The sequence below is a fragment of the Microchirus variegatus genome (assembly GCF_963457635.1).
Source record: "Microchirus variegatus genome assembly, chromosome: 14".
Lineage (NCBI taxonomy): Eukaryota > Metazoa > Chordata > Actinopteri > Pleuronectiformes > Soleidae > Microchirus > Microchirus variegatus.
Genome location: NC_139815.1, coordinates 3,134,479 through 3,154,115, shown reverse-complemented (window position 1 = coordinate 3,154,115; position 19,637 = coordinate 3,134,479). Strand labels below are relative to the sequence as shown.

Sequence of the window (19,637 nt, the reverse complement as noted above, 5' to 3'; positions counted from 1 at the left end):
TACACACTCTACCGTAAATTTCGTAAATGGTTGTTATGAATAAATGGATGTAAAGACACGATTCGCTCCTATTCTTCAAGGACATACTGTTCTTTCCCAGAAGGTGGCAGTAATGCGCACAAACGTGGTCAGACAACCGCCATCAAAAAACAGAAGAAGAATACGTGTATACGTTTTGGGGGCTGATGGGAAATGTAGGAGGCGCTTGCTCGGCTTTTGCTGGGTCCTGTTTAGTTTTAAGCCACTGTTGACTTTATTTAAACCAGCCCGTTGTGTTCTAATGACCAACTAAATACGAGTAGTTTATAACAGGATGTGCTACTGTAATTCGGCGAACGACCGAGTCGTTTTAACGTAGCTGAAGACAGGCTGTTTGGCTAGCAACACGGAGGTCGAAGAACTACAGCTACTACACTTGCGAGCGCATTTTCTTGAAAATGAAGAAAACGTTTTGACAGCTCCATGCAGACACGGATCTCACAGACATAAAAGCGCGAGACTCATTATGACGTCATTACTGAGCTCATTGTTAATCTCAGCAACGAGCAGGAGGCTCTGTGCTCACGGTCAGTACGCACACACACAAACACACAGGTAATGTCATTGACAGTTCATTTGGAAAAGCACAAACACACCATTATCTCTAACCTTAACTATAAAGAGTTGATTCTGAACCTTTACCTTAACCTACCCACAATTCAAAGTTTACCCATAAACTTAAACCGTTCCTTAAACAGTAGAAATGAGGTTCTGCCTCATCAGGATCAGGTCAGGATCAAGACATAAATACCTTTACTTCAGTATTATTATAAAAAAGTGAATTCAACTTCTACCAAAGTCATTTTCTGCTCTCTGTCTGTTTGCAGGCTTGAGGCGTTTGTTTGCAGCTGATGGTGCAGCAGCTTCATCAAGGTACTTTTGTTCCATTCAGGTCCACGTCCACATTCGGCATCTAGACAGTGAAGCACAATCGCAGTGATAAATATTAAAAACAAATCAGGGTGAATGTAACCAGTAAAGTCTCTGTAAGTTATATTAAGATTAAAAAAACAAAACACTTTCTGGGACTTTGTACAAATCAGCAGATTTCCACAATCCAGTGACAAGCTTTTTTCCTAGCCCTTTTTTGTGCAAGACATAAGGTTTTTGTTTTCAATTCATGGACAGTAAGTTAGTTCGTAGATTTGCTCGTCCAGACTGTATCCAGGAAACTTGGAGGAACAGCAGCAGCAGCTGTGACTGGCACATGCACCTGATCTGCGAAGTGTTCTACCGGCAGAGTACGCATTTTTCGAACAAATGTGACCGTACAATAGTGTTAGAAGCCAAAAAATGGGTCCAACAAGTCTCAACACACCACTAAGCTTCTTCTAACTCAAACGTTTGGTCTCTCTGTAGGCCTCTTCCTAGAACATCAGACTCTCCCTGGCGGGATGGAGCTCGAGGACTTTTCTCCCCTGGTGGCGGTTCAGAGGTCAAGCAGATGACCTTGGAAGACGTCGCCAAACACATTAGAGAGCGGCAGCACAAGAGGGTGGTGGTGATGGCCGGAGCTGGGATCAGTACACCGAGTGGCATTCCGGATTTCAGGTACAACGGAACAATATCCTGATTTCCTGTTCTTACTTGGTTCTATAAGGCCCAGTACCCAACGTCCCTTCTAAAGGGCCACGATTTTCACTCTATGCAAAATACCTGGACGAGTAATATTGAGTCAGTCGTCCAGTCAGTTAAAGTGGAACTATACCGGAAGATCCAATTAACGCTGTTTTTTTAGTGTATATCTGCGTCATTACCTTGTTTATGAAGCCCTGAAGTTTCGAAACAAACAGTTCAGCCATTGCTGAGAACGCTGTGTTTTATTGTAATCTCGGGCTCAGGGAGATATCTGAAAATCCCGTTATAGTTATGTAAGCAGCGGTTCTCCGGAACAGCCGATCGTCCTGCTCCGGGCACATCCGGTTGCGTATATTGAACCGCAGAAGAAGAATAACGTCCGTTGTGGAGGTGTTTCACGAGCGACAGTGTCTTCAGACTCTGGGTCTGACTCCGGGTCAAAGGTCGTCAAAGGGACTGCGGCGGGGAGTCGTGAAGAAGCTATTTTTAAACACTGTTAAAACAATGTTTTGATAATGAGTAGCAGTGCATCCACCGTTCCAGAGGGGGGAGCTGCGCTTCTGAGTGCGGGTGTGCTGAATATGTCACTTCCGGGTTGAGAGATTTGAGTCTCAAGTCTTGCGGCTGGGAAACACCGTCAGAAAAGAGGATTTCTATCGGCTCGTTTACAGCAACTAGGAGGTTTTGGACCATAAAAACAACTTAATGTATGTAAGAAGACCTCCATAACTAACATATATGTGCAACAGGACCACTCTATGTGACCTTTAAGAAAAAATGCCAAAGAAGAGCCTATATACACACTTTTAAAAATGGCAAGGTTTCGAAGAGTGTCTTTTTGTGAGACGGTGCAGAATTTTATCCGTCACCTTGTGACAAAGAAAGGATCTAGAATAGCGGGGAGGAAACTGGTGACATAAAAGTGGCCATTAGAGGGCGCTGCCTTACCCTGAACATACCTCAAAGTTGGTTGGACATTGGGAAATGGCTAAATATGACATTATTGGCTCTCAGGTCTCCTGGCAGCGGTCTTTATGACAACCTGCAGCAGTACAATCTGCCCTACGCTGAGGCCATATTCGAGATTGATTTCTTCCATCAAAACCCTGAGCCGTTCTTTACCCTCGCCAAAGAGCTGTACCCAGGAAACTACCGGCCCAACCTGACCCACTACTTTGTACGTCTGCTTCACCAGAAAGGTCAACTCGTCCGCATGTACACGCAGAACATCGACGGGCTGGAAAGACGTATGTATGACGTGTCACTACACGTCGTTTACGTTGACTTTGAGCTCATCACTTATACCCTTTGTGTCTGTGTGTTTTTGTGTGTGTGTAGTAGCAGGAATTCCTCCTGAGAAGCTGGTCGAGGCCCACGGCACGTTTGCCACGGCCACCTGCACCGTCTGCCTCAGGAACTACAAGGACGATGACCTACGAGTGAGTTTTAACGCAAACGCGATGACTCTGGACATCTTTGTATTCATTTTTGTATTCATATATTGTTTAAATTAAGTGTAGTTAAATGAGATTCTGTGTATCAGATGTCACAAATTCACAGCCCCCCCTGACCCCCCCCCCCACTTAAAATCAAGTTCTAATGAGTTATTTCTCTCTGGTTTTCATACTTCTAGATTCATTTTGCATCATAAATCTGATTTCATTGTGCACTTTATCATTCTATATCAAAACACATGCCTTATTCTGTGACATGTCATTAGTTTGTTATCATAATGGAGTATTTTGATATAGTCTGAACTCGTATTGTCCACCCCTCCTGACCACACGAGACTTGAATTTGAGACCCCAGCTGTAGCTATAGTCGGTGTGTTACAAACAGGTAACACTTAGTCTTAGTCATTTAACAAATGATTCACAGAAACAAGCTTAAAAACATGTTGAATCAGAAGTTTGTGTCACTTTGTATCGGTCATTAATATTGATTAGTTTTCAATATTTTACATTTAAAAATGATACATCTTGAATTTTAATTGCTCCGTCTGCTCAGGCAGACATCATGAGCGGGACGGTCCCCAAGTGTCCCACCTGTAAAGGCGTTGTAAAGCCTGACATTGTGTTTTTCGGGGAGGATCTTCCACAACATTTCATGAAGTACCTGACCGACTTCCCGCTCGCTGACCTGCTCATCATCATGGGCACTTCACTGGAGGTGAGCACCACCACCTTCTGTACATTAATTTATCCCCAAACCTTTTCTGCAAGAGGTACTGTTAAAGCCCTTCTTTTGATTGATTTTATTGTGGTTCATATCCACATTATATCCATGTTTTCTATGTCTTTTCATTTATTTGCAATGTTTTAGATGTATCTTTTCACCTCATATGAGCGCCTATGCCTTTTTTTAAATTTATCTTTATTTAGTATTCTGTACTAGCACGTTGGCCAATGTGGTTGTTTTAAAGTGTTTTGCAAATAAAGTTGGACTGGATTGGATTTCAGCCGATCAGTCGTCTACTCAACAGCTCGTAAAAAATCTCCTCAAACTCGACAGTTACACTCTTTGCTCTGCAGGTGGAGCCATTTGCTAGCCTGGCAGGTGCCGTGCGCAGCTCCGTCCCCCGCGTGCTCATCAACAGGGACTTGGTGGGGCCTTTTGCTCGGAGACGCCGGCGTCACGATGTGGTGCAGCTGGGCGACGTGGTCAGCGGCGTGCAGGCCCTGGTCGATGCCCTCGGCTGGACGCAGGAGCTGGAAGCTCTGATGGAGGAGGAGGAAGTCAGTGTGTGATTTCTTTACCACACAGAAATCTTCTCACTTTATCAATCAAAACACAAACAATCAGAGAGAAGATGAAATAAGATCAGCTAAGTCCTTTATTAGTCCCCACAGGTGGGACATTTACATTGTCACAGCAGCAAAGACAGTAAAGATAAAGGTTTATAAATAATAAACGTGTGAATGTACAATATATGAAGATAACAATACAACTGTATAAAACGTTAAAATAGAATGTACAGACGGTTACCAAAATATATACAGTATGGGCTTGACAGCATAAACAAGGATTGAACATGGAATATTGTATATATTTACACTTATGTATATATACGTATATAGGTAAACGTATACATATGTGTATATACACATATTCATACATATATCTTTTTAATCAACTGATTCTAATGATCTAATTAATATAAATACACATACATATATACATATGTATATATATATACATGTGTATATATATATATATATATACATGTGTGTATATATATATATATACACGTGTATATATATATATATATATACACGTGTGTATATATATATATATATACACACATATATATACACGTATATATATATATATATATATATACACATATATATACACGTATATATATATATACACATACATATATATACACACACATATATATACACACATACATATATATATATATATACACAAATATACATATATATATACATATATACACAAATATACATATATATACACACATATATATATACGCATATATATACATATACACGCATATATATACATATACACGCATATATATACATATATACACAAATATACATATATATACATATATATACACAAATATACATATATATACACATATATATACGCATATATATACATATACACATATATACATATACACATATATATATATATATATATATTTACACATACATTTACATATACATATACATATATATATATACTTACATACATATATACATAAATTCATTAACTCAACTCAACTTTATTTATAGAGCGCTTTAGGCAGCTATAGCTGGTACAAAGTGCTTAACAGTACAATAAATAAATAAAGTATTATTGTATTAAAGTATTATTGTCTAATCAACATTAGAATCAGTTGATTAAAAATATTTGTTCACAGAATCGTTAAGGACTTCCTGCGATGCCCGGAGACACAGTCACTGAACTGAAACACCACTGAACGTGGTCGCTATTCGGCTCACGATCGCCAACATTCAGCAGTGCTGTCGCTAAATACACCAAACTCCACCGTACGCCACAAATGTTCTTGCTAAATGTTGGAGATTAGTGCACGTTTTCAGGATTTTTCACTGACCTACATTTCGGCATTGTTCGGTTTGCTTCCAGTGACGACGCTACCAATCAGTGGCCGGCAGTCTGTTGAACACGTACCAGGTACTGTCCCTCATGTAAAAGGAAAAACAAAAACAAGTAGAGTTGAGTCGGGTCGTGCTCGAACGGTATCATGGAAAAGCACCAATATATTGCGATATACTCACACAACAGCTGCAGTGAGAGTGAGCATGTGGCGCCATCTGGTGGACTGAAATGTCAATAGATTACGATATGCTAAAAAAGAAGATAGAAAACGGATATAATTTCTCATTTTTGTGTTTTTTTTTCTTCCCTGCAGAGTGTGACAAAGACAGAGGAATGACGTCATCACCGCATCAACACACACACACGCACACTTTTGAGGATCTGGCAGAAACATAACGTGTCAGAAAAATCCAAATCAGGTGAATGAGGTTTTTTTTTCCCACAGCTTTACTGAAGATGAAATCTCTCGTGAACCATAGAAAATACTGCTTTTGTTATTTGTTGAAATGATGTTGTCAGTTGGAGTCATTATGGTGGACGCCATATGATGCCAAATATGAACTGAATGCAGTGCAGTGTTTTCTCCCAAATCCATAGCTAGCCATTTATCTGCTATACACAAAATTATACAACATCTGTTGTAAAATATTTTCAAGACCATTCTATTTGTTTAAAGATTATTGGTACAACATGTCTTGCAGGACACAAAAAAAAAAGACATTTGTGCGACTAAATAAAGACGGTAAAGTCTAGAGTTTCAGGGTAATGTCATCGATCATTAGATGATTCACAGCTCACAATGACCTGTAGTCACTGTGACTTTGTGACCCAGAGTTTGTCACTCGTCACGTTGTAAATCTGGTTAAATTCACAGCTTCAAAGCAGTTTTTCTCTCTTTTTTTAAACCAGCTTCTGCACCTCGTCCCAATTTTCACCTCTCCTTTTTATCCTCACCGCTGACAGAAATGTGTTACATATACTGTACGAGTGACGCTGGAGTCTGCGTAATAAGAAAAGACTGATTTCTGGTTTTAAATCGGATCTGAAGCCTTTTTGTTGTCGTTTTTCACACAATTCGGCCCACATTTTGACGTAAAAGGAGATCCTTTGCATTGCACTTATTATATTCTGACTTTTTGGTTTTTTTTGCACATTTTAGACTGGACTACTCTGGTGGATGGAGTGGACTACAGTACCTCAGCAAAGATGAAGGTTTCACCAACACACCATGAGAGAAATTCACCTTTTTGTTTGTTTCTTATACTTAAATAAAATCATAGTAATCAGAGGGAAAAGAAAAGTGTGTGTCCTTGTGAAGAAGAGAAATATTAGGGTCGATTAGGAAGATGACTTCATTTATTAGAAATGTTTTCCACTTAAAACGTGGACATATATCATGGCACACGGTAGGCACAGTCAGTGACCCAACACACGCTGGTGACTGCCGCTTAAGACTTAAAGGGACAGTTCAGGTGGTCAAGTGAGGTACTTTACACGGTGATTGCTTTACATGTCGTAGCAGGAGTTGCAAGCGGGAACCAGTGAAAAATCATTTGTAACACACTGACTATGTTCGATCACCTCATATTAACCACTACTATGAATTATTATCACTTTAAAGGGCAGTGCCACTCAAATTTAAGCCATACGTGCACTTGAACAAAACAAACAACAGCTTTTTCCACCACAGCATGGAGTAAGACAGTAATAATAGCAATAAAGACAGTTTACTGCAGTTGTAGATCATCAGCTTTTTTGTTAAATTAAGTCTGCCAATTGGTACAAGTTGTACATTAACCAGTACAGGACAATTTGGACAATTTTTTGGCTCACCTTTAAAGGTTATGCTCAAAGATTAAACTTCACAACTGAGCTTGATTCAGCCTATGTAGCAGTTGCAGGGGGGCGCTTGTGACGGAGCATTTAAAACGAGGCCGATACAAACTGAATGTGATGACATTGCCCTCTCAGCTCTTTCTCTAAAACATCATACATTTCTCAGGAGGCAGTGATCCTCAAGAATCAGAAATGTTTGTCACCACCAGGAAAATTGACCAGGAAAATCAACCGATGTCATGAGTAAAACAGCAGCAAAGAACAGGGTTTGTGCTTCTGTCACTCATCAGCCTCCCTCATAGATTGGCCTGGAAATGCAGGAGTTTAAAGTGATAGTTCAGGTTTACACTCGCTGAGAACCACCCACGAGACATGGACGTCAGCTGACTGGAAACAAAAAAGACAAAACTAAAAACAGCTTTTACAAAAGTTTCCGTTTTCAAGATCTATCTGTTTTTTTAAACTGTAAACTGAACCCTTTGACACGCCAAACACCAAAGTCCATAGAGAAAATGTGCGATTTTTACATCACGGCACTCAAGAGTTGTTGATCCACTGTTGCCTCAAGTGTATATTGATTATCACTGATGGAGTCTCTGGCGTTACTGATGAGTTAAGTTGAACAGCTTTATTGGAGACTCTCTAAGTCTCTCTTGGCTGACAGATCAGGATGTCCGGCTCCTTCCTCTGCTGATAACGAGAGACGACCACTGTGTGATCGGCCCTTTCACTCAGCAGATGTAGCAAAGAGTTTATGGGAGGAGAAGGGTGTACACACACACGTGTGGTTAGTGAGTTACTGCTGGTTTATAATGATAGATAATAAAGTTCTCCATTACAGTAAGTTCAAATATATTTTGTGACTCCAGTGTTTGAAATGGATTCACCTCAGTGACGTGGCAGCATTAGACCAGCAGCTCCCGTGTCCCTGCAAACCCTGTAAAATGTTGATTTTCTCTGTGGAATTTGGTGCTGGTGAAGTAGACAGTTTTAAATCTAGTTTGAAAACTATCATGGCAAGATGAAGAGGCAAACCTGTATATTATAAAAATTGAGGACCCAAATGCAGATTAAAAAAAAAAAAATAAAAACCTGAATAAAAACTCAAGGTCAAGAAAACGGAAGAAGAAAAAGTCAATGATAATTGGATATTGTAGAAGCAGTTGCAGAATTTCTCTCACGTGATAAGTGGTGCTGGCAGCCATGTTGTCGTGCACGTCTCAGCCTGGGTCACGCTCAGGAAAGCCAGTGCTGTCAGTACTTCATACAACCTGAACCATCACTTCCAACTGAAAGAAAAACACATTCCTTCGTCCCGTCCCTGCTCGGTCCTGTGGTCAGCAGCAGCAGCAGCAGGAGCTGCGGAGGCATTTCTTGAAGAACTTCTTGAACTCCGTGTTGAAGATGGTGTAGATGATGGGGTTGAGAGCGCTGTTGACGTAGCCCAGCCAGGTGACGGTGCTCACCAGGCCGGCGGGGATGTCGCAGCTGAGACACATGGCTCGCGTCGTGTGGACGACGAAGAACGGCGTCCAGCAGAACAGGAAGCAGCCTGCATGAAGACGGGAGGGGAAACGTGTTGTCGCGATGAGTCGCTGAGATTTGGTTCAATCAGAGTTGAATGAAAAGAAAGAAATTCTGCCTTTCTATCACAGCTGGATAAACATTATATATACACACACACAATGTATAAATATGTGTATATATTTTGTTTACACAGTTGTAATTAGATTTGAATAACTGGGACTGATCTTTAGTCAAATGTATTCCTGTGTGTGGAGTAACAATTGAACTTATATTTTGTGGCAAATTCCTCTGTGGGAGTGAAATTAAATGTCAAAACCTGGGTTTTATTACCATTAAGGACATATCCTGAATATTTCCCATAAGTTTCAAGCATATCCATTAAAACTGGGAGGCCAGTGGCTGGGTCAGTCGTGATGTGACAAGTACATCATCTGTGTACAGGCTTACTTTATATTTTACTCTCCTCCAATGGAAATACCTTTCAGTTTTGCCTCCTGTCTTATCACTTGGGCAAAAGGGCTCAATAAACAAGTTGAAGAGGCTGGTGCTGACAGGGCAGCCCTGTCTACATCCTCGCTCCAAACTAATGGGATCTGAGAGGCTGCCATTAACCTCGATCCATGCTATTGAGGAGGAACAAAGTGCCTGAATACCACTTAGAAATGTATTTCTAAAGTCAAATCTTTTCATTACTGCATAAAGAAACTCCCATCCAACTGAATCAAAAGCTTTTTCTGCATGAATCCCGTTTGGTCCTCATCTATTAACGTATGCATTGTGGTTTCCATTCTCTTTGTTAAGATTATAGCATAAAGCTTGTAGTCTGCATTTAATACACTGATTGGTCTATATCCTTTGCATTCCATCCTGTCCTTCCCTTCCTTGGGGATAACTGATATGAATGCCTCTTTCCAAGATGGTATACTTAAAGCAGATTTCCAGAACAGATGCCAAATGTTCCCTCATGGTTTTGTACCATTCTGGGGGAAATCCATCAATGCCAGGTGACTTATTATTATTCAAACATGAAAAAGCTTTGTTTATCTCCTCCTTTGTTATAGGTAGACTTAGTTTTTCATTTATTGTGTGCCAATATTAGGAAGGCCTAATGAATCTAGAAATCCAGTTATTGTCTGCATGTCTGCCTGAGCCCTTTTGGAATATAGGGATGTGCAGTATTTCTCAAAGGCTTTTTGTGTGTCTTCTAGATTTTGAACAGTCTTTTTTGTGACTTTTTTGGGTCTTTTATCTTATGAAATATATTTTCTGTTTCTGTTACTTTCTGAGTTTCCAAGCTAGTAGTTTTGCTGCTTTGGGTCCAGCCTCAAAGTTTTTTCTCCACCTCATCACTAAGTGTTTTGTCTATGCTTAGTAATTCTTATTTGTTGAATGATGACCGGGTCTTTATTGGCTAAATGAGTTTGTTCAAGATCTTTTAATATTTCTTCTAGATTTAACAGTTGTTAGTTGCTTTTGTCTTTGATAAGGCTGTCCAGGCTATGATCTTACCCCACAGGACAGCCTTAGACACATCCCATAGTATACTAGGCTTTACAGTCCCATTATCATTTTCTTGAAGGTATATATGCCCAATTCTCTTTCCATTGTTGACACAAAAGTGGTATCATTTAACATCTAGAGTTTAATATCCAGAGTGTTTTGCGCCTTCTGCCTTCCAAATGCATAGTTATATGAACTCCTGCATGGTCAGAGAGAACCCTCTGGCCTATTATACAATCTTTAATTCTATGCAGATCCTCATTATACATAAAGACATAGGCTGAATCCCAATTCCACCTGTTCCCCTTGGCCCCCCTTAGCCCTCAATACAGAGTTGAGGGTGCTAGGGGTAAGAACGTTCCCCTCAGAAATGAGACCCCCCTCCATTACCGTCACATCATCCTCACTTGATGCTCGTGGACTGCTGCATCAACAATCGAGTCGGCAAGCAATATCAAAGTAGTGCACCGGTATAATCAACCAAGGATCAGTAATAGTAAGAAATTCATTGTGCACTAATTTCACTTAAAACCTTAATGTGTCATGTCAAGGGTTATCGGATATCTCATCTAAACAAATAGCGATAGCAGTTAGCTAACCACTCACGCAAGGGGACCGTATCTATGTTCCCCGCTTTGTATGTGACCGGGGAACATAGGACCCTTTCTCTAACTCTAACCCTAACCTTTTTCCAAAAAAGGGTCCCATGTTCCCCTGTCACATACAAAGTGGGGAACATAGGACCTTTTTTGGGAAAACGGGGAACATAGGACCCGGGGAACATAGGTGCGACCCCCACGAAAGGAACACGAGGATATTAGCATCAGCTACAACTAGCTAGTAATTCAAAACAAACTTGACTAGTGATTCAGAAAAAACGTTGACAATTGAGGAAGACCGCAATAGTATCATTAGACATTAATGTCGTAATTAAAATGCTGAAAATACATTTGCGCGCGTCCTTGGCTTGAGCCATCTCTTCCAAAAAGATTTACCGGCCTGCATTCAAACTTCGCTGACAGGTGACAGGATACTTGGAAATTCCTCAAAATCCTCCTTTTCAAGTGTAGTTCTAGTTGCTAACCCATCGCAGTAGCTTGGCCAGAGTTTCCTCTGTGAAAGCCATCACCTTTCTCTCACAAGTGATCTCGCCCACGTCAAATCCACGTCATCTCAAATCCTCCACTGCTTGTGTCGCGTTATAGTACGTAACCGTACCCGTTTTTAGATGAACTAGCTATATAGTATATACATATACATATATATATATATATATACACATAAGAGAAAAATGTAGGTGCAAAACAAAAACCTGTAGAATAAAAAAAGTATACCGTGAAATGGTGAAAACTTGACAGTGGATTCATTAATTTTCTCTGCCGTTTCTTAACTGTGAAACAAAGTTTGCGTGTGCAGCTGTGACCTGCATCATGCATCACACCAAACTGTGAAGTCGCTGCTAATTACCTTTCCAAATATAAAGGCACCTGCAGGGTTTTAAAACCGTCATCCCTCACAGATGGTAACAGCTTTACTCACAGTTTCTCAGTCTATATCCTGATATACTGTTTGTGCCACACACAGATGTTTCTCTGGACTCATGAAGAAGTTTTCTTTTTAGGCGCTTGTGCCTCACAAAGAGTTGCATTGAGTGAAAATACACTATAAATACACTGTAAAATAAAATATCTTTTGTTGCTTTAAAATACACATATTATTACCTTTCATTTCAGATCCTACCTGGTTTTTTCTTTGGCTTCTTAACGTTAGCTGAAGGACATTGTATGTGTGTTCGAAACTCTCTCTCACCCACATCCACAGGACATGTGGCAAATAAAAGAACCGAGGCGACAAAGTGTCGCACAGACTCTGAAAGATTCATGATCACGCGGAGTTCATTAGAGACGAAGCAGGAATGCACTGCAGTCCCATCATTTTAAACTGGAGGCATCACTGCTCTCTCACACTCTCTCACACACACACACGCACACACACGTTTCCATACCTTCAGAGGACAGTACATTGACTTACAGAGACTTAATCTAACCTTAACCAGAACTACTCCTGGCCATATCCTAACCCTGACCTCTGACCTTAACCCTGACCTCAGCCTAACTTTAAAACGTGTCTTCACCTTAAAATGTAGTAATTTACGTGTGTACTTTTTTTTTTCTACAATTTTATAGACAAATTATCTGATAAATGATAAATGGGGGGCAAAATGTTCTCTTCATCCTACGGGGGGCATAACAGAAAATGATTGAGAAGCACTGCTCACAAAAATGTGACTTAGGATCCCCACAACAGAACGAATACCAGGTACACACACACATACACACGTTTGTATAGCATCCATAGTGAGGACATTCATTGACATAAGAGCAGCATTAAGTCTGTGAACGGGAGATGGTGGACGTGTCTGTAAGATCACGCGCCGCTCAATAATTGGATTGAAGGTTTTAAGCTCTCGTTGAGAGGCAGCCGGTCAGCAGAGGTCAGCGGAGTGTCACAGTCTCCCTGAACCACAACTGCAGCAACTGTATGTGACGTGAGTGCAAAAACATGTCTTCAAAACATGTCAGCGAAACAAGGCTTTTTGTTTTGAAAATGAGTTTGTTTTAGTTCGTTTTTAGAGCAAGTTTGCTAGTTTTTATGCTTTGTAAATTTTCATTAGTTTAAGTAAACTGTAACGAACCTGAAGTGTACATGTATAACATGCGACATGAGCGGGCACTGTAATATTATTTACCATAATAAGTATTGTGTCATTAAAACCCAGCAAAAGATGCCATTTTAAAACTGTATCAGGACAAATGAACAAATGTAACAGTCTACAAGAAATTAACTTTAAGTGCAAAATGTGCATCATCGTGCTGAGGTTGGATGTAGTTAGTGTGAAAGGTAAAAATCAAATAGTCAACATACTAAAGACACATGAACGCAACAATATTATTATTATAATAATAATAAACAACCAAATTCTGAAAATCCATGAATATTAGTTATGTATGGTAAGGAGTGAAGTATGAAAGTAAAAAAACTGCAAAAATCCACTGATACATAATGTTTGTGTGGAGTTTTTCAGGGTTAAATGTGAATATTTTCTGGTTTCATTCATTGCTCCACTCGACAAAGAAATCATTAAAACTAAAACATCATTATTTCATGGTTGTGGGAAACACTGATTAACATTTTCTGGACCAAACAAGTACTGGATTCATGGAGAAAATAAGGGTTGAAGTTGCGAAGAGAGGAAGGACTCACCTACGACCACAGGTAACACCTTCATAGCTTTCCTCTCCCTGCTGTTGATCTTGGCTCTCTTCCTCATCTGCGGCCGTTTACTGAACGTTACCGTGGGCACAGAGTTCTCTCTGTAGTGCCGAGGGTACGGAATCTCCTGCTTCGCGCAGTCGTCGTCGTCGTCGTCGTCATCGTCGTTGTCCAGTCGAGACTGGGCCAAGTCTCTCTCGATGATCCTGGGCAGAGGCATGGGCAGAGGCCCGGGGATGGTGCCCGCCAGCGGGGGGAGGGCGGTGGCAACGGCGGCGTGCTGCAGCTTCCTGCAGGCCTCGATGCTGCTGCGTAGCTTGGCTCTTCGAGTCTCCTCCCAGCTCTTCAGGCCACGGAAGACACCAAAGTACAGCAAGACCATGATGGGACAGGGGATGAAGAAAGAGCAGACCGAGGAATAGACCACGTAGTTGTTGTCCTCCAGTTTGCACTCGCTGGGGTCGCGGTGGGGCACGCCGTTGATGCCGAAAATAACAGGCGAGGCCACGGCGAGCGCCAGCAGCCAGGTCGCCGACAGCAGGACGAGCTGGCGACGGTCCACGTGCTTACGGTTATAATTGAGAGGAATGGAAACGGCGATAAACCTGCGAAAAACAAAAGACCCTGGGTTAGCATTGCATCGTCCAAAACCAAGGGTTCTGGCTAGTGCATGTTAGCATAACAAATGTTGTGTTTAACTTACACAACCCAATTTAATTTGCTTAATGTCTCACATTGTAAAGAAAAACAAATTGAAAACATTTTGTCATGAATGAAAATACAACATACAGAGAGAGAGACACACACACACTTCTTTGTGCCATATAACACTTTTTCTTTTCCTTTGTCCACAAACCAAAATGATTTTTGAATTACAACAGTATATGTGACATCACAGTATATTCATCACCGCTTAAAATTGAGGTTTTTGCTTCAGCTCGTGACTAAGTGACTTCCCGTTGAGAAAGGGAAATGCACGGTGTGAGTCTGGGCTGTCATGTGGCTATAGCTTGTGTTGTTAGCATGAAGCTAACCTGGTCTTAGGCCACGTTACGTCCAGACGTAAACGGCAAGTTATCGTAAAGTTCCCCCGAAATATCTCTCTCCACACAGAACCCTCCCTCTAAATAATGGTTTTATTTTCCATCTTGTCAATGGAAACTTGAGCTAACATTAGCTTAAATATTAACGTTAGCTTGCATTGCTGCAAAACACTGTTGGCCCATAAACAGTATAAAGTTGTTCAGTGAAAACACTGCTCGATTTTGCCAAGCCCAACTATATTAATTGTATATTAACTGTTGATTTAGGCTAAGCCGGTTAATTCTACCCAGTACATACATTTCCAAAAATTAAAGCATGATGAAAATTAAATAGTAGGTCTACAGCCTAAACTGCCTTATTATTATTATTATTATTATTATTATTATTAAGTTAGGGGTCACCTATACAATTTTTTTGTGTTTTCCATTAAAAGTCACATTTTTATTCATCAAAAGAGTTGCAAAATGAATAGAAAATATAGTCAAGACTTTGACAAGATTAGAAATATTTATTTTATTAAAAATAATAATTTTGCCATTTCTATACACCCATGTACATATTCCATTAACCCTTTAAGGTTCTACTCAACCATTTGGTCGACCACACTTTAAGTCACTATATCTCATTGAAAAATGCATCAAGCTGAAGTCACTAACACTTAATGTCACTTGTTCTGAATGATGTACTTTATGAATTATGCAAACCAGGTTTATTATGAACAGACGTCTCAACCGTTTGGTAGAGGCCTGTATCTGAAATACTGTAGGGTCCAATTTAAAAAAAAAAAAAATATATATATATACACATATATATTTTGATTGTCGTTATTGTTATCATAAGTAAATAAAAAAAATTTATAGAGTGTATTTATGATTCATTTCATGTTATATTCATTGAAAAAATGAAAGTGTTTTTCTTTCAAAAATAAGAACATTTCGAAGCGATCCCAAACTTTTGAACGGTAGTGTACATCTTATATTATTGTCACGGTGGAAATGTGTAAAGTAATTTTTTAATTAACTCCCTTAAAAATGTTATCTATAATAAAACATTTGATATTGTATAGTATCCTGTAACAGGCTACAATTCAATGCCTGTGGGCCTGCAGTTACATTCTATTGCCCTCTGGGTGGAAAACTCTCAATTAAATCAGAGAATGCATCGTGCACACACACAGAGCGACTTGTGCCAATGACGCCGTCGCGTCATCACATCGGCTTTCCTGTTAATGCCCTACATGATTCACACTGGTTTACAGCTGTGGTAAAGTCACGATCCATTTTCTTTTGCTGCTGCACTGGAACAAAACACACAAACACATACCTGTCTACACTGATGGCGCACAGGTTGAATATAGACGCCGTGCACAGCATCACGTCCATGGTCATCAGGCCGTCACACAGCAGCACGTTCAAGGACCAAATTCCACCCTGAAACTGCACACACACACAAACACACACACACCTCATTAGCTGCCCAGTGTAAATATGTGTAATCCTCTTGTGTTTGCACCACTGCAACTGTTACAAAACATTCCTCCTAAAACAAAAAAAAACAACTAAATTCTCTCCTTTTCTTTCTTCAGGGTTAAGATTTTTAACTCTCAGTTTTTTTTTAATCCAGTGAACTGGTTGCTGCTGCTGCAGGTAACGAGGTCACAAACGCCACTAATGAAGGAGGACGTGAGGGGAAGCCTCTGCGGGACGTCTTTGAGCTCACAGACAGCTCTTTAATAAGGCTGAGATTATAGCCTTTAAACCTTTTTTTAATTATTATTATTGAATGGAACTATTGTCATGAAATGAGTCACGGCCCTCTCATCTTTAATTAATTCTGAATGAAGAGGTGGGAGAGAGAGAGAGAGAGAGAGAGAGAGAGAGAGAGAGAGAGAGAGAGAGAGAGAGAGAGAGAGAGAGAGAGAGAGAGAGACGGGCCCGGCTCACTGCAGCATGTCTGTCCTCCGTTTTGTGTCTGTCTGAAGTGTCTCTTGTGGATTTCATTTCAAAATGTGGATCATATTTAAGACAAAGAACCTAAATATGTAAATATGTCACAGCCTTTACCGTTAATATTAGTCTGAATTTGAAAACGTATATAATAAGAATAAAAATTCACTCACCGGAAACTTTGGCAGTGAATGATGAGGACATACAGGTGAATGATGAGGACAGACAGGTGAATGACGAGGACAGATGAGGACATACATGTGAATGATGAGGACATACATGTGAATGATGAGGACAGACAGGTGAATGATGAGGACAGACAGGTGACTGATGAGGACAGACAGGTGGCTGATGAGGACAGACATGTGAATGACGAGGACAGATGAGGACATACATGTGAATGATGAGGACAGACAGGTGAATGATGAGGACAGACAGGTGAATGATGAGGACAGACAGGTGACTGATGAGGACAGACAGGTGGCTGATGAGGACAGACAGGTGACTGATGAGGACAGACAAGTGACTGATGAGGACAGACAGGTGGCTGATGAGGACAGAAAAGTGAATGATGAGGACAGACAGGTGAATGATGAGGACAGAGAGTCGAATGATGAGGACATGTGTAAGATGAGGACATGTGAATGACAAGGACAGATGAGGACAGACGGCGAATGATGAGGACAGGTGAATGATGAGGACAGACAGGTGAATGATGAGGACAGACAGGTGAATGATGAGGACATGTGTAAGATGAGGACATGTGAATGACAAGGACAGATGAGGACAGACGGCGAATGATGAGGACAGGTGAATGATGAGGACATGTGAAAGACGAGGACAGGTGAATTGGTGTTAATTAAGGTCCCCGAGTGAGTGAGAAAGTTTACACACATTTTTGTTGTGTCAACACTTTCATTTGTAAAGGTTTGCCTTTAATTAAAGACAATTAATTTGCATCGTCTGTGTGACTCTCGGGATTATGGGATATCGTTCTATAACTATTTCGATTAATCGGAATCGAAATTTTGATTTGTGGACAAAACGAGACATTTGAGAACGTCAGCATTTCCAGTCTCGACAAACACCGATCGACATTTTCTGACATTTAACGGAGCAAACAAGTCCTTGATGATCGATATAATAAAATTGACAGATTCATTGGTTATGAAAATAATCCTTAGTTGCAGCCCTCGTCTTTCAGTTGTTGTGGTGGTTTTGCACCTTTTGGTGGTTGTCCCTCACTGTGGTTCTGTGTGTTGTCAAAGTTATTCTGTCTGGTTCTTTTGCAATTCATTTTGTGCATCTTTGCATGGCTGCTTTGTTTATTTGAAGATGTTTTGTGTCTCTTGTTGTCGATGTTTTGTGTCCCTCACACAACATCCTGCTGCATATTCAGTGTAAAGATCAGAGCAGACAGCTCCACTCTCGCACACTCCACCCTAAAACCACATACAGTGCACCGCACAAAACAATCATGAACCCAGCCGTGACCTCTGACCCCTCGGACATCTTGTTTACCTCTGCGTAAACGAAGAGCGGCAGCACCAGCAGCGCCAGCAGCAGGTCTGCAAACGCCAGGCTGACTATGAAGTAGTTGGTGGTGGTTTTCAAAGCCTTCTCCAGGTACACGCTCACACACACCAGCACGTTCCCGCCGATCACGACCACGATCAGAAGAATCCCGAACACGAGCGCAGAGAAATTATAGTGCGTGACCACAGGAGCCGGTGCCACGGCGGTCGGATGAGTGAAGTTGTCCGACATGGTCTCCGGAGGCTGGCGGGCAGAGAAACGACTGTCGCCCGCTGTGCTTTTCATCTACGAGCCGGGCTCAGCAGCGTCGGTGTCCGCGCTGCGCGCCGTGCGCTCCGCGCTCCAAACGCACAGCCGCGCCGCTCGCTGTGACCCGATCCCGCTTCACCCGTGTCATCCTGTACCTCCGCGCGCCTGCAGCGGACACAGTCAGTGGAGCGAGTCTCAGTCAGTCAGGTGCAGCGATGACGGAGGAGGAGGAAGAAGAAGAAGAAGAAGAAGAAGAAGAAGTTCGGAAAGTGCACGAATCAGAGAGCGACGGCTTAAATCCGCTGAAATCTACTTAACAGAGACTGAGTGTGAACAGACTCCGCGGGGAGGAAGGAACTCAGCAGCGAGCTCACTGAGCTCTTTACACAGCTGCCATTTTGACAACTCACACAGGTGGAAGTGATCAAATGAATGAAGGCTGATTTCCATTTAGGTTCCTCAGCAGTGCCGGCCCACGTCTTTAAGGGGTCCTGTGATTTAAGGGGGCCCCTTCCCTTCCACCACCTCCAAGTAGCTGGTGCTCGACTATGGCTGATACAAATGTAACCCTATATAAAGTACTTATGCCCTACTCATCGGGATCTCTGGCAAGAGCAATACATCCAGAACAGTACTGCCAGGATCCTGATGAGGGTGCGCAAACACAATCACATCACCCCCCCATTCTTAAATCTCTTCACTGGCTCCCTGTCTCACCTGGTTTCCCTTCTCACCCACCAGTGCATTCACGGACATGCCCCCCTATACCTCAAGGAACTCCTCACCCCCCATACCTCCTCACGCACCCTCCGTTCTGGTACCTCAAACACCCTCGAAGTCCCAAGAACCAAGCTCCCCACCATGGGTCATCGGGCCTTTGTTTTAAAGCACACAGAGTGGTCCTGTTGTTAGTTATGGAGGTCTACTTACATACATTAACTTGTTTTTATGGTCAAAAACATCCTAGTTGCTGTAAACGAGCCGATAGAAATCCTCTTTTCTGACGCTGTTCCT

At 41.4% G+C, this 19,637-nt stretch overlaps 2 protein-coding genes across 2 annotated transcripts; one reads left to right on the top strand and one right to left on the bottom strand.

Annotated features, from left to right (window-relative positions):
• Positions 1-227: 227 nt before the first annotated feature.
• sirt3 (sirtuin 3) lies at positions 228-7,006 on the top strand. Its single transcript, XM_083900951.1, has 9 exons — positions 228-566; positions 867-912; positions 1,399-1,590; positions 2,632-2,864; positions 2,956-3,056; positions 3,625-3,786; positions 4,149-4,352; positions 6,026-6,131; positions 6,872-7,006. The coding sequence occupies exons 1-8, from the start codon at positions 506-508 to the stop codon at positions 6,047-6,049; spliced, it is 1,023 nt and encodes a 340-aa protein (XP_083757077.1). The 5' UTR covers positions 228-505; the 3' UTR covers positions 6,050-6,131; positions 6,872-7,006.
• A 1,879-nt stretch (positions 7,007-8,885) lies between these two features.
• Positions 8,886-18,605, bottom strand: drd4b (dopamine receptor D4b; the record flags this gene model as incomplete). Its single annotated transcript, XM_083901009.1, has 4 exons — positions 8,886-9,100; positions 13,840-14,453; positions 16,216-16,328; positions 18,360-18,605. 4 exons carry the CDS (start codon positions 18,603-18,605, stop codon positions 8,886-8,888), a joined length of 1,188 nt encoding a protein of 395 aa, XP_083757135.1.
• Between the last annotated feature and the right edge of the window lie 1,032 nt (positions 18,606-19,637).

What these genes read in the sequence shown, in the direction of transcription:
- sirt3 (XM_083900951.1), top strand. Translation starts at nt 506, where the DNA reads ATGACGTCATTACTGAGCTCATTGTTAATCTCAGCAACGAGCAGGAGG. An exon ending in ACAAGGACGATGACCTACGA is followed by an intron (nt 3,057 to 3,624) that starts GTGAGTTTTAAC and finishes CCGTCTGCTCAG; the next exon opens with GCAGACATCATGAGCGGGAC. An exon ending in CTCTGATGGAGGAGGAGGAA is followed by an intron (nt 4,353 to 6,025) that starts GTCAGTGTGTGA and finishes TCTTCCCTGCAG; the next exon opens with AGTGTGACAAAGACAGAGGA.